Raw genomic sequence first — 13,630 nt, 5'->3', positions numbered from 1 at the left:
CCAGGCACCCGAAAAGCTATCCTAAATTCTGTAAGGCTGGGAGAGGGGGCTGCAGGACTCCTCCCTTCCTCCCTCCCCCACAGGGCTAACCAGGCATCATGGCTAAGAACATGGGCTTTGTGCACTAGATTCACCTAATGGCCGTATGACCTTGGGCAATTTATAGTCTCTCCTCTAAAAATGGAATTATTATAAATAAGGGAGTTATTGTGGATTAGGTAATGTAAAGTGCTAGTACAATGTCTGACAAGTGGTAAGCACTCAATAAATTGTACCGAACATCAGAGGTTTAACTTTGCTTTGACTTCATATCCCCCTCTAGACACTACCCTACTTCTTAGCTCTTTTTTTCCTCGTAAAGATTTATTTAGAGAGAGAGAGAGAGTATGCACGTGCGTATGAGCATGCAAGCAGGAGGAGAGGCAGAGGGAGGGAGAGAATCCTAAGCAGACTCCCCACCAAGTTCGGAGCCCAACGCCCCAGGCTAGATCTCACAACCCCAAGATTAGGACTTGAGCCGAAATCAAGAGCCAGAGCCTTAACTGACTGAACCACCCAGGTGCCCCTGTAGCTCTTCTTTACAGCAGAACTCTTCGAAAGAAAATTTCGGTACCCTTAATCCTTTTATTCTCCCAAACCTTTTCCAATCAAGCTTTCATTCCCATTATTCTTTCTCTAAGTAAACTCTACACCACACGTGGGGCTCCAACTCATGCCCCTGAGATCAAGTCGCACATTCTACTGACTGAGCCAGCCAGGCGCCCCTCCCCATTCTTAACAAGGTCTTTCTAGCCATGCCTTCCTACTCAGTGGCCGAGAGCTCAAGATAGTCCATGTTAGGTATATCAGGGATAATGGTCTGCTTCTAGACTTTGCTAGACAATAGACCCAAAAATGACTTTGAAGGGGTATTTGCACCCAGGTTTCCCAGACTGTCTGGTCTGTGGGGAGGAGCCATTCCTAGACCAGGTAAGTGTAAGGCAGGGCCCAGGAACTTAGTTGGTCTCCTCACTCCACTGCAATAAAATTCCAGAAACAAAACAGGACATGATTAGGATTTCACTCAAGAATGTGTCTTTATTGAAGAATCTGTAAGAAAAAAGGATGGACCCTCTGTAAAAAGAGGAGATGTCGCCTCCAAACAGCAGGGAGGAACGAGACCTGGGTGGCTTCCCAGAAGTCAGCGTTCCTGGCACAACTCCCCCTTCCGGGCAAGCGCTAGAGTGTGTCACACTACAACTAGCAATTCCTATCCACCCCTACCAGCCTCCCCTCCCCCACCCCACAACCCTGGATTCTCTACAGCCATTCACCAATGGCATTCCAAAGGCCCAGGAATAGATGTGTGAGGCTTGCCTCTTAACGGGGTCAAAATGGGTTTTGCTTTGGAAAATTCAAACAGGAATGTAAAATGGTTGAGCTCTTTCTAGTCCAACCAAAGATGACTGCATCCAACAACCCCTCTGAAGGGAAAAGGAGCAAGGAGTTTCCCTCCTGCATGTGCACACTTGTGGGGTAAGTGGACTATATCACAGTCTGCTCTTTATTAGAATGGAGAATGGAAACAGAGTTAGAAGAATATGTCACAACCGTGTTAAAGAGTCATTGAGTTCTAAAGGGCAGAGGGAGCTCTGAGGCTTCGGATTCCAACAAGTGCTCCTGCTAGCTACCCTGAAGTCCTGGGGATGGTCACTCCTCTCCAGCTGGGAGATTGTCCTCAATCCGCCTGATGAACCTCATCCGGATTTCTGTCACACCGTCTCCTTTCAGGGTGTCCTGGACAAACTTGGCCTCCACAGCCATCTGGACCTGGGGGACAGTGGGAAAATGAAGGGGCAGCTGCCTAGCCACAGCCTCTGGGGAACCACAGGGGATGGGGCTGTAACTGACTCATCCACAGCAGTCCAAACGAGGGGGCTGGTTTCCCACAAGGATGAGATCACCAGTTCCAATGTTCCTTTGCAAAAGGCAGTGGCCGCGACCCATAAGGACAGACTTAGCAAAGAACACCCACAAATGAGATTGTCACCAAATGAGCCAATCTGGGAATGGGTGCTCCTGGGCTTTGGGGGCTGACAGCACCACCCTCAGGGAGAGTCATCTTTGGATCCTATGCTCAGTAGCATCACATCTCAGGCAGCAGAGTGCTGAGGTGAGCCAAAGGCCTTTCTTTTCTCTCTCTCTCTTTCTCTCTCTCATTCATTCAAAAATTTATCAAGCCCCTACTACAGCTCAGGTGTCCCAGAAGGTAAAGAGCTGCACTCACCATCTCCAAGGCTCCCCGCAACACCCCACACAAGAGATTGGAATAAATAAGGGAGGAGTGGTTATCAGGAAGTTCCACAAAGTCCACCAAGGGGTTATTTTCCAAAATGAGGGAGAATTCGTCACCAGCTGGGCTCCAATTGGTGATGCTTGGAGTGATGCCCAAGTACATCTTGAACGCCACCTGTCAGGAGACACACAACAGCACCATGGGGAAGAGCAGTGGGGGCCGTGCACCAGGGAAGATGATGGGACTGCTGAAGGAAAGTTAAGTGGCTCTGGAACAAAACTGTGGCCTCTGCAAAACACTGGGGCTTTAGGTATTCAGGGCAAAAAAGGAAAAACATCTATGCACAATTCCACACCCCTCTTCTTCAAGGTCTCATACAATTAGGCAACTTGCTGTCCACCTACACTTCTGACAGGGGCGGCTTCCTGGAGCCAGCACATGAGAGGCCACAGCCCACTGCCCTGTCCTCTGTCTGCACTATCTTGAACCCTTCCTGAAAGCAAATACAGTCACTGTGGCCGAATTACTCTAAAGACATCCTTCCCTCTATCCACTCTACTACTTCCAAACCTACACAAAGCTCTCCTCACTTCAGCCCTCTCTAGGATTTGGGCCAGCACGCTCTACAACAGAAAGAACCAACCTTTAGGTTACAGATGCCACAAAGCTAGAGGCATATTACCATTTATTATTAATTCTATAAAATGTAATGCTAATACTATTAATAGCGACCATTTACCACAAGCACACCATGTTAAGTGCATTCACTTTACCTGAATGCTCATGTTCATTATTTCATTTACTCCTTACAACCACCCTGTGAGGTAGCTCTTATTTTCTTCTTTTAAAGATGAGGTAAGTGGTAATTAAAAAGGTTAAAATTAACTTACCCTTAACTAGTAAGTACTGGAGCCAGAATTTGAAGCCAGGTTTGTCTGAGTCCAAAGCCTATATGCGTAACCCCCATGCTACTCTGCTACATCTTCACAGTTGAGAAGATCTGGCTTTCATTTCAGTGGGGCTTTCATCCACACAGATGATCCCAACCACTCTTCCCTTTTCATGATCTGTGCTATTCCCAAACCATCAGGAAGGCTTCTTTGGCCCAGACAGCTGCCTAACTAGACTTTTGGAATACTAAGAGCCTCTCTAAGGGAGAGAGAGAGTGGTAAGCAGTGCCTCCCAGTGACATCCTTCAGCATAGCCAGGTGGCCCAGGATAATGACCTTGGCGATGACATCTGCGGTTTCCCGAAAGTCGTGGCACCTCCCAACATTTGACCGTGCCAAGAAATCTTCAATCAGTCGGACTCCAATGTTATAGCCCCTGGGAAGAAAATGAGAGAACAGACTATATCATGGGGTATGAATGTCTTATGTCTGAACATAAGGCTGCTAGTGGTAAAGGGAAAATGGGGGACAATCCCAAAACATCCCAATAAATGAGCTCAGTGGAAACTATGCCCAAAATGTTGGTTGTAAGAGAGAACCCGGTGCTGGGCTCTAAAGGACCATGTAGATTGTGCACTAGGGAGCCCATTCTTGTCTCTACTGCAGAGGAGCTTACTCACATTTTGTCCAGCTGTTTATTCACATCTTCATCATTTTCATAGTCCTTGCACAGCTGTGTGACCAGAGCCCCGTAGGTGAGGGTGAAGAGCTCAGAGCTCTAGAAGAGATTCAAAAGGCAATCAGGACCAAGAAGCACAAAAGAAAAAGTTTAGTGAGTCTGGGTCAGCCTCAGTGCAGCTGTCAGGATTCAAAAGGAAGGTCATCTGTGTCTGGTGAGAAAGAACATCATCTCCTGTGGGGTGGCCAAGGAGCGTGGCCCCCCCCGCCAGGGTCAAGGTGGCCACTACAGAACGGGTTGTAAAAGGCACTTCACACATGCAGCAGTCACTCTTCCAACACATCAGGGTGGGTTTCTGCTAACCCAGGACCCCACCATAGCTGCCGAGCCTAAGCTTTGGTCACCAGAATTGGGGGGTGGGGGGAGCCATCCACTGGATACTATGAAAGACAGACCTGAAGAAGACGTTTACAGATTAGCTTCTGTACCTTAGCGGGTGAGACCCATGGCTTCCCCACATCTAAGAATATGTGTCAGGGCCCAGAGTTCAACTGCACTCCCAGTGTCCCACCCAGGAGCATCAGAGGACCCACGGGCCTGGTCTGTGGGGAGGAGAGGAAGTCCCAGAGTCCATTGCACTGATAACCCCCCTCCTAAGTCACCAGCATGAGGAAAAATAATGTTCCTCTTGACACAGAGCGAAAATGTTTCCAGGAAAGCGGTAACTCTGAAAGGAATCCAATCTTTTGTGTACCTGGAACATAATCCTGATCTGGACTGGTTTCTATTACAACCACAGTTAAATCACAGAAACCCTTTCTCAGATAAAGACTCTTGGCACCTACCCACCAAGAAACAGAGGTGTGGAAGGTGACAGGATGAGCAATGCCAAGACTAAAAAATGAAAGCAGGAGGTGGGGGAAAGGCACTATCAGAGCTAAACAAAGTGAGAAACATGCTAACAGCACGTCTGAACCAATGGATTCAAATAGAAATAATCACTCAGCCACTCCCTTCTGAATGGAAGCTTGTCAAACTCGGAGCAGAGCACCTTTCTGTCCTCAAGTCTTCTGGGGAGCAAAGTCCAAGTAATGTTAAGGCCCAGGCTCTCAGCACGGCAGTGCCCCCATCTCATCCCCATGGCCTGGTGGCGACGTCACCGCAAGACTAGTGATGTGAGTGCCTTTTGCTTACACACTGTGTTCTATTTTTTATCATCGCATTTTCCACCCCACAATAATTCTGTAAAGCAGAAAGGGCAGGAATTAATCTCATTTTAGAGATGAAGAAATGAGAGACACATAATGATTAAGTAATCTGCCCAAGGACAAACAGCTAATTATTGACAAAAGTAATTTTGGGAAACAAAAAACAAGAGTTTCTAAGCCAATGTTCATTCTATCCACTGTTCCCCACAAGTGCAATATTAATAACCCCCCCACACATCCCAAAACAGCAACAAAAAAACTTAGCCGTACTAGGAAGTCAAAGAGAATCAGTTTCAGAATCAGGAAGCTTTTTGAACTCCACTAAAACAGTCAGATCAGGGTGTCTCCAAGAGACCATTTACCAAATATGGCAATTAAGGGAAGCTATTAAGGAGAACGATGATTTTTTTAGTCAAGTTAAGGGTTTGGCACTAGAATGGCTCGAACATGAATGGATGGAGACAATCCAGCAGTTACCAGTCTATAGAGTTGGCACCACTGCATTAAATCAGGAGAGCTTTCCTTCCATTATTAATGAGCCCTTGGATGGAGACTCCAATGGCCTCAGCCCACCATGCCAAGTAACATGCATACCGTGATGCTATCAAGCACTTATACATGCAGCAGCCCCCAGTTTACCAATAAGAAAAATCAAGGCTCTAGACAGATATGTCCATGGTCACAGAATCAATATGCCTGGGATCTGGGAATGGGATTCCTGACCCAGGCTCTCCACTCTCTCTCTTAATTTGCAAGTCTGTCTCCATCTCTGATTATGAACCAAGCCTACTCGAAGCAGTATGCAATGCAAATATTTAACTTAAAGGTCTTCATACTTTAAAAACAGGAGTGGGGCTGTGGTATAGAAAAAGGCATTCATTCAATGTTTACTATGTTCCAGGGACTATCTAATAGGAGGGAAACAGATAATAAACAGATTATACACACACACACACACACACACAGAGAAAGAGAGGAGGGAGGAAAAAAGAGAGAGAGAGATCAGCTTTCTTTTTTTTTGTAAAGGTTTTATTTATTTGACAGAGACAGACACAGCGAGAGAGGGAACACAAGCAGTGGGAGTGGGAGAGGGAGAAGCAGGCTTCCCGCGGAGCAGGGAGCCAGATGCGGGGTTGGATCCCAGGACCCTGGGATCATCACCTGAGCCGAAGGCAGACGCTTAACAACTGAGCCACCCAGGCGCCTCGAGAGAGATCAGTTTTAAATAGGATAGTCATAGAAGGCCTAGTAAGGTGATATTTGTGCAAAGACTTGAAGGAAATAAGGAAAAGCCATGAAGATATCTGGGTGAAAAGATTCTAGGAAGCAAGTGCAAAGGCACTGATGTGGGAGTATGTCTGCCATGTTTGAGAAACAGCTAAGAAACCAGTGGGATTTGAGAGGAGTGAACAAAAAAGAAAACAGAAGAGGAAGGCAGAGAGGTTACTGTTGACCTGGGTTTTCAGTCCTTGTGACCCTTATAACAATAGGTTCCATGGGACCTTAAAGGTCAGCTAATTCAACCAATCCAATTTCTTCACTGAACATAATAACCACATTCTCCCTCCCAGAAGAAAACATGAATCTCTTCTGCAACATTTCTACTTTCAGATGCTTTAATTATGTTTAATAATAATGGCCATAAACATTTATAAAACCTTCAGAATGCCTTCACAGTTTCTCATTGATCCTAATCACAACCATGAGAGGTTAGCAGAACAAACATTATTCATTCTCATTTTACAGGTGACAGGTTAAGTAACTGAGACTCTTTCTTCTTACAGTTGAGCACCACCCTGTAAAAAGTTATGTGATCAAAGCCATCACTTAGTATCTTGGATCAGTTTTTCTCCGTATGTACAATGGTGACAATAGTATCTGCCTTAGAGAGTTACTGTAAAAGCCCACGGAGATAATGTTTGTAGAGCACCTGCTACACAGCACCTACATTAGAAGTAGATATTTATTTATTTATTTATTTATTTATTTATTTATTTATTTATTTCAAAGAGAGAGAAAGAGGGAGGGGCAGAGGGAGAGGGAGAGGATTTTTTTTTTTTTTTAAAGATTTTTTATTTATTTATTTGACAGAGAGAGACAGCGAGAGAGGGAACACAAGCAGGGGGAGTGGGAGAGGGAGAAGCAGGCTTCCCGCGGAGCAGGGAGTCCGATGCGGGGCTCGATCCCAGGACCCTGGGATCATGACCTGAGCCGAAGGCAGACGCTTAACAACTGAGCCACCCAGGCGCCCCGAGAGGGAGAGGATCTTAAGCAGCCTCCATGCCTAGCCTGGGGCCTGAAGCTGGGCTCCATCTCACGACCCTGAGATCATGACCTAAGCCGAAATCGAGAGTCAGATGCTTAACAGACAGAGCCACCCGGGGACCTCTGTTTTTATTTTTAAACTAGTTTTCTGTGGTGTGGTATCCAAGAGTACCCTGAACTAGGTTCAAGGAGGGAGATTTTGAATCAATATAAAGAACTCTGTAACAATTAATAAAGCATACAGAAAGAATACTGGGTTTGTAGCCAGAAAACCTGATTCTGAGTCTGGACTGCCACTTACTAGCTGTGAGATTTTAGGTAAGTCACTTCGCTTTGCATAATCTCAATCTCCTCACACAAAAATGGTAACAGTAAAATCTGTCATGCTGATTACAGGATTGTTGGGAGGATCCAATGAGATAATGGACTGAAATATGCTCTGCAGACCAACAAACCACAGGAGTGGTTTCATACTGGAACAGCTGATCTGATCTCTAAGTACTCTGGGCACAACCTGAGCAGAGCAAATTAAGCCAAGCCCTACTTCAGGTGAGCTATGGCACCTGAGGGTTTTCAAAAGGCTTTTCAGTTAGTGTCCCAGACAAATAACAAATCTCCCTAAGGGGGCTGATTTTTGGAGCTAATGCTCCAAGAGTCACATTTACTATTTTTATCAACACAAGTGATTCAGTGTGACTGCCCCTAACAGCTGGGAGTGAAGGTCAGTGACAGGCCCTTCACTCTCTCTTACCCTCCAGCCTCCTGTCATGGAGACTCTGAGTGCTGCCACCGAAGGAGTAATTCACCTGAGCACTGGCGAATAGAGCCGCTGGGGTTGGGTTACTAGTAACATAACACAAAATAAGGGAAGGTTTGATTGTCCATAGAATTCAGGAACCAAACACGACACAGACACACAAAGGCTAATATCTTTACTAACAAGGATGCTTGCTGGCTGACTTTTACCGAGTGCCAACTACATTAAGTACACCATCACACTGCTAGCTTTTCATGCATTACCTCAATTAATTCTCAGAACAACCCCATGATACTATTACTACACTTTCTAATTTATTTTAAGAGCTTTTATTATTTATTCGCGCACGCGCGTGCGCGAATGAAAGAGAGAGTGAGAGAGCGTAGGAGCACAAGCAGGGGGCGCGGCAGGCAGAGGGAGAAGCAGGCTCTCCACCGAGCAAGGAGCCTGATGTGCGACTCGATCCCAGGACTGTGGGATCATAACCTGAGCCAAAGGCAGACGCTTAACCCACCAACTGAGCCACCCAGGCATCCCTCTAACTTATTTTTTAAAGACAGTGAAACTGATGCTTACGACAATGAGGAAACTTGCCCAAGGTCACACAGCAAATAAGCAGTTAAGCTGGGACTCCATGCCAGACAGTACTGTGTTGTATGCTTTCCTGCCTCACAGAATGTGCTTCTCAAGGTTACGGACTAGGACTGCATCTCTCACAGCACCTAGCACAGACCTATGCATAGAATTAGGGCTCAGGAAAAGTTTGCCTGGTACATTGGCTATTTCTGTTTGCACAGACTAAAAGCAGAGGTCTAGTTCCTTGGGCATATTAATCATTTAAGTCTTGGAAGGTTTAAGTGGGAACACAGCAATTAGCCAAAGGTAGGGCCAACTGGGAAGAGGGCTGCTAGAGGGGGAGACTTCCCGGGAGGAGAAGAACATGTCAAAACCAGGTGGCCATAAAGAGGATCATGTGACAAGTCCTAAGTAGGCGCCAGCAGTAAGTGAATGAGAGGATGCACCAAACCTTCGGGTCATTCATTCACTACATATTGATTGCCTAGTGCCAAGCATCATTCTAGATGCTAGGAATAGGGCAGTGAACAAAACAAATCCCTGTTCTGGTGGTTACATTCTCATGGGGGAGACTGAAAATAAACAAGTATGTAATTCGTAATGAAATAGCGCTATGAAGAAAAATGGAAAGAGGAAGAGGACAGAAAACTGTAGTCAGGGAAGGCCTCTCAGAGGAAGTGACATTTGCATAACTGTGAATGAAGTGGGGAGTAGCTAGATGAGGATTAGGGTTACTCATTGGAGGAAGGGATTTTTTTTTCCTTTTCTTTTTGGTTCTTCTTGTTTTGAAGTAGGGTCCATGCCCAATGTGGGGCTTGAACTCAAAACCCCTGAGAATCCCATGGACCCTGAGATTAAGAGTCCCATAATCTACTGACTGAGCCACCCAGGAGCCCCTGGGGTAAGGAAGTTCTAAGCAGAGACACTAGGAGTTGCAAAAGCCTTGAGATAGGAGTGTGCTGCTGTACCTCCCTAATTCTCCCACTCACCAAAGCTGAGTGAGCACTGGGGGTTCCTATTTAAAATAGTATTAAAGGGGCGCCTGAGTGGCTCAGTCGTTAAGCGTCTGCCTTCGGCTCAGGTCATGATCCCGGGGTCCTGGGATCGAGCCCCGCATCGAGCCCCGCATCGGGCTCCCTGCTCCGCGGGAAGCCTGCTTCTCCCTCTCCCACTCCCCCTGCTTGTGTTCCCTCTCTCGCTGTCTCTGTCAAATAAAAAAAAAAAATCTAAAAAAAAAAAAAAAAAGATTTCAATAGGGATTTCAAGTAAAAAAAAAAAAAGACGAGTAAGATACGAAAACTAAGCAGGAAGACCTCTTGTATCTGTTCATATCTTACGAAAAGGAGGAGGAAACAAACATTTGCCATGCCCCATACATTGTACACTGCTATCTCACTTAATTCTAAGTAGGCATTATTGTTTCCAATTTATAGATAAGAAAATTGAGGATCAATCAAGACAGAATTCCAACAATGTCCATGCTTTTCCCCCTACATGATACTGTTTCCTAGCAAAATATACTTTTTTTCTTTGAAATTCTTGGTATTTCCTCCAAAACAGGAATTCTTTTTTTAAAGATTTTATTTTTAAGTAATCTCTACACCCAATGTGGGGTTTGTACTCACAACTGGGAGCTCAAGAGCTGCATGTTCCTCAGACTGAGCCAGCCAGGTGCCCCAAAACAGAAATTCTTAACCTGTGATCTATGGAGGATTTTCAGGGAGCCCACAAATCCCCCCCCAAATGTAAGTAAGTGTCTGTGTATATGTTTGTCAACTTATTATTTATGGGAAGATCCATAGGTATCAGCAGCTTCTCAAAAGGGGTCTGAGAGAAAACAGGTTAAGTACTACTCTGAAGTATTAGGGCCTCCTGCAGCCCATTTTTGGTGCTGCTCCTGGTGTAAGATGCCAAGGTGTGAGGGATGTTTAATCACCCCTCTAGAGTTGAGTGTCAACAAAGGGCCCCTGATCCGCCTGACCAACCTGCAACCTTGGATTATTTAGTTTCTAAATCTGAAAACAAAGACAAACAACATGGGCAATTCTGAAGGAGGTAAGAACATGGCAAAGAAAAGGAACACCTGCCAAGAGGTCTTAACTTGGAGAAAAATGTCATCGACCTTACTTTCCAGGCCCACGTGCCATCTACTGCCAACCCTTATGAGACTACATGGTGTCCCACTCTTCCCAGGACAAGAAAGGAGCCGCCCCCACTCACCAAGGGGCACCACTTACTGCCTACCCTGGCCCACCTCTCACTCCTCCAAATACAAAGTACCTTTTTGGCAAGACCAGTATCTGAGCATCTCTTGCAATGTCCGGAGCACAGTGTGAGAGACAGCAGGGCCTAGCAGTCTGAAGCTTTGCAGTTATAGAGACCTGTGTTCAAATACTAACTCTTCCTAGCTGTAGATTTGGGCAAGTTATGTAACCTAACTGAGCTGTAAAACTGCGGTAACATTATCCACCTGAGAGAGTTACTTAGCGGATTAAATGGGCTAAGGTACGTAAGGTGCTCGGCCCAGTGCCTAACACACAGTAAGAGAGCGACAGTGGCAGTTACTGTTCCTACCGCCGCGGTCGCGGGTCCCGCACACAGAGGCTCTCAGGACCCGGGGGAGGGGTCTCTGAGCCGCTCCAGCGGCCCTCCAACCTGCCTCAGGCCTGGGACGCCCCCGGCGTGCTTCTCCCCTGCCGACCCACAGGCAGCCCCCTCCTTCCTGCCCGCGGAAGCACCCTGCGCTCACGGGAGGCCCTTTTCCAACTGCGCCCCGCGCCGGGCCCCTTCCCCAGAAGCCCTCCATTCCGCCCCTCCCGCCGAGGTCACGCGCTCCGAGTTACCATTTTCTTGCTCTCGGTGCCACGGTTCGCCTGCCTAGACATGGTGCCAGCCGCCCTACCCCGCCTCGCCACAGACCCTCTCGGCGACCCCTCCTGACACCGCTCGACCCGGCCGCGGCCCCTCAGCCCTCGGGACTGACCGGCACCAACTCACCGCGCCTGCGCGGCCTGCCGCGGGGCACCACGGGACTCGTGGTCCGGGCCGACGAGGGTATTTCCCGCCCAATAAACGTCAGACTACAACACCCAACAGCCCCAGGGGCAGCACCGCTGGACTACAACTCCCAGAGTGCTTCGCGCGCGATTGGGTCTTAGAGCGGGGCTCCCCGCCAGGGCTGCCTTCTGGCCACTGGGTGGCGTCCGGAGCTTGCGGCAATCCTGTATCGTCCACACACTTCCCTCTCCTCCCACCCACCCCCTCACCCTCACAGATGCTCCGCAAATTCCTGTCTCGATGGGTTGGTCTTGGAAAGTCCCCCTTTCGAACTAGCTTCTTCCGCTGTTGCTGCAGTTCAGAGCCAGAGGCTCCCAGGATGTCCCAGAAACCTAGCTATGGCTCATACACAGATCTGGTTTCTTATTGCAAAAATATTTAATGACAACCTACTGTGTGCCAAGCATTTCACTAGGGGCTTTCTCTTCAAGTTGTCATCTGTCCCCAAACTCCAAAAGCAGCCAGTACCTGCATCCTACCACTGTGGCCTCATGATGGAATACCCAGTCTGTCTGCTAAAATTCAGGTCACTTTGTCCCCCTCCCTCCCCAAGAACAACGACACTGCCTGGTCCCTGGAAAAGAAAGATCGCCAGAGTTGGTAACAGCCAGTCCTGGATTTTAAGCTCAGCTTTGCCATTTTAGGCAAGTTGCTGGATCTCTCCCAGTTGTTGTGAAGATTGGTGAGACAGGAGTGCAGAGCACTTGGGCACAAAGTAAATGCATATTCCCTTTCTTCCAGCCACTCTCTCAAAACAGCCCAACAAACAGGTCCCAGAAACACCAGGGAAATGTGCTGGCCACACCGTAACCCATCGCCAAGGGGAAGTCCTACAGTCCCTGACCATAGCTCTTTGGTTTCAGCTCCAGCCATCCCCTCTGGCTGGTCAATTGTGAGAGGGCTGGCCTGGGAGTCCCTGAGCACCCTCTCCTCACTTAAGCCTGGTAGCCGGACTCTGTAAGCAGCTGCATTCTAGCCCCTAGCCTTCACCATGACAACCAGCCTGCCCAGACGTGAGCCAACCAGGCTGGGGAAGACTGGGGGGCCCAGGCTGCTCCGGCTAAAAGCCAGTTCCCAAGATTCCCCCAGTGTCTCCCTCAGGGTGCAGGACCAGTCGTTATTATACCCTTCTCCCTGCGACACAGACATTCTGGGCCTCCCTAGAGGCAGTGACCTTTGACTCCCCCCTCCTGTTTCAGTGCTTTGGCTGAGAGTTCTGGGAAGGAACAGGAGGGCAGTGGCGTTGGGGGGGGGGGTGAAGCCAGGGTCGGCTAGCCCCCCGGAGGCCAGCATGGCCAGGGAAGGACCTCCTGCATTCCCAGGAAAGAGGACAGCTGAGGTGAAAGCTGCAGCTGGCTGGCCTGTCGGTCTGGGCTCCTCCCTGCCGGCTGCCCTTGGCTGCCCACAGAAGCCTGAGTCACAGTCACGGCCAGCCGCCCGACCCCACCCAGCCTCCTGTCAGGCTGGGTGGTTCTGGAGAAGCTGGAGGCGGAGCCTCTCCCTGCCTATCTTAGGACCTCTGAGATTCTTCCTCTGTCTGCCTCTGATTGTTCCTTTTGGAGTCTTTTTCGTTGGGACGCCTCCTTGTGTCACAAGTCGTGAATTAAGGATGGGGGTGGGGCCCATTTCAAGCTGATTTATAGGGTCTCCTCCTTGCTCAGATGGGAATCTAAACCTCCTTAGACAGCTGCTCCAAGAGTTCTCAGTACCGCTCCCATCATTCCCAAATCCCAGTCCCTTTCCACCACTGCTCAGGGCCAAGACATTAGGAACGCTAGGCGCCTCCTCCCCACCCTCGTTTCCTTCTCCCTAGAAAAAAATACAGCAGGGACAGTTTCCCATTCCTAGCAGGGGCTCTAGACAAAGACCCTCCCAGAAATCCAAAGCGTTGAGCCTATTTGATCCTGGATCTGAGTTCCTCCC

General features: G+C 48.2%; 1 protein-coding gene across 2 annotated transcripts; it reads right to left on the bottom strand.

Moving 5' to 3' along the window:
- Nucleotides 1–1,057: 1,057 nt before the first annotated feature.
- TRAPPC3 (trafficking protein particle complex 3) lies at nt 1,058–11,706 on the bottom strand. Of its 2 annotated transcripts, none has more exons than XM_032387850.1 (5): nt 11,648–11,706; nt 3,846–3,943; nt 3,502–3,601; nt 2,267–2,449; nt 1,058–1,809 (listed from the first exon to the last, which is right to left on the bottom strand). In XM_032387850.1, coding segments are annotated over exons 2-5 (405 nt in total). In that variant the 5' UTR covers nt 3,848–3,943; nt 11,648–11,706; the 3' UTR covers nt 1,058–1,689. The 2 variants fall into 2 exon arrangements, with proteins under 2 accessions (XP_032243741.1, XP_032243734.1); XM_032387843.1 differs by having other exon boundaries at nt 11,494–11,651.
- Between the last annotated feature and the right edge of the window lie 1,924 nt (nt 11,707–13,630).

The sequence above is a fragment of the Phoca vitulina genome, unplaced genomic scaffold (assembly GCF_004348235.1).
Source record: "Phoca vitulina isolate PV1807 unplaced genomic scaffold, GSC_HSeal_1.0 scaffold2, whole genome shotgun sequence".
Classification (NCBI taxonomy): Eukaryota; Metazoa; Chordata; class Mammalia; order Carnivora; family Phocidae; genus Phoca; species Phoca vitulina.
The sequence above is the reverse complement of the archived record's forward strand: the minus strand, read 5'-3'. Positions and strand labels throughout refer to the sequence as shown.

Coding starts and splice junctions, on each gene's coding strand:
- TRAPPC3 (XM_032387843.1), bottom strand. CDS start 11,535: ATGTCTAGGCAGGCGAACCGTGGCACCGAGAGCAAGAAAATG. Junction 3,944..11,493: donor GCACCGAGAGCAAGAAAATG/GTAACTCGGAGC, acceptor AATCTCTTCTAG/AGCTCTGAGCTCTTCACCCT. Junction 2,450..3,501: donor CCGCAGATGTCATCGCCAAG/GTCATTATCCTG, acceptor GTCTCCTGACAG/GTGGCGTTCAAGATGTACTT.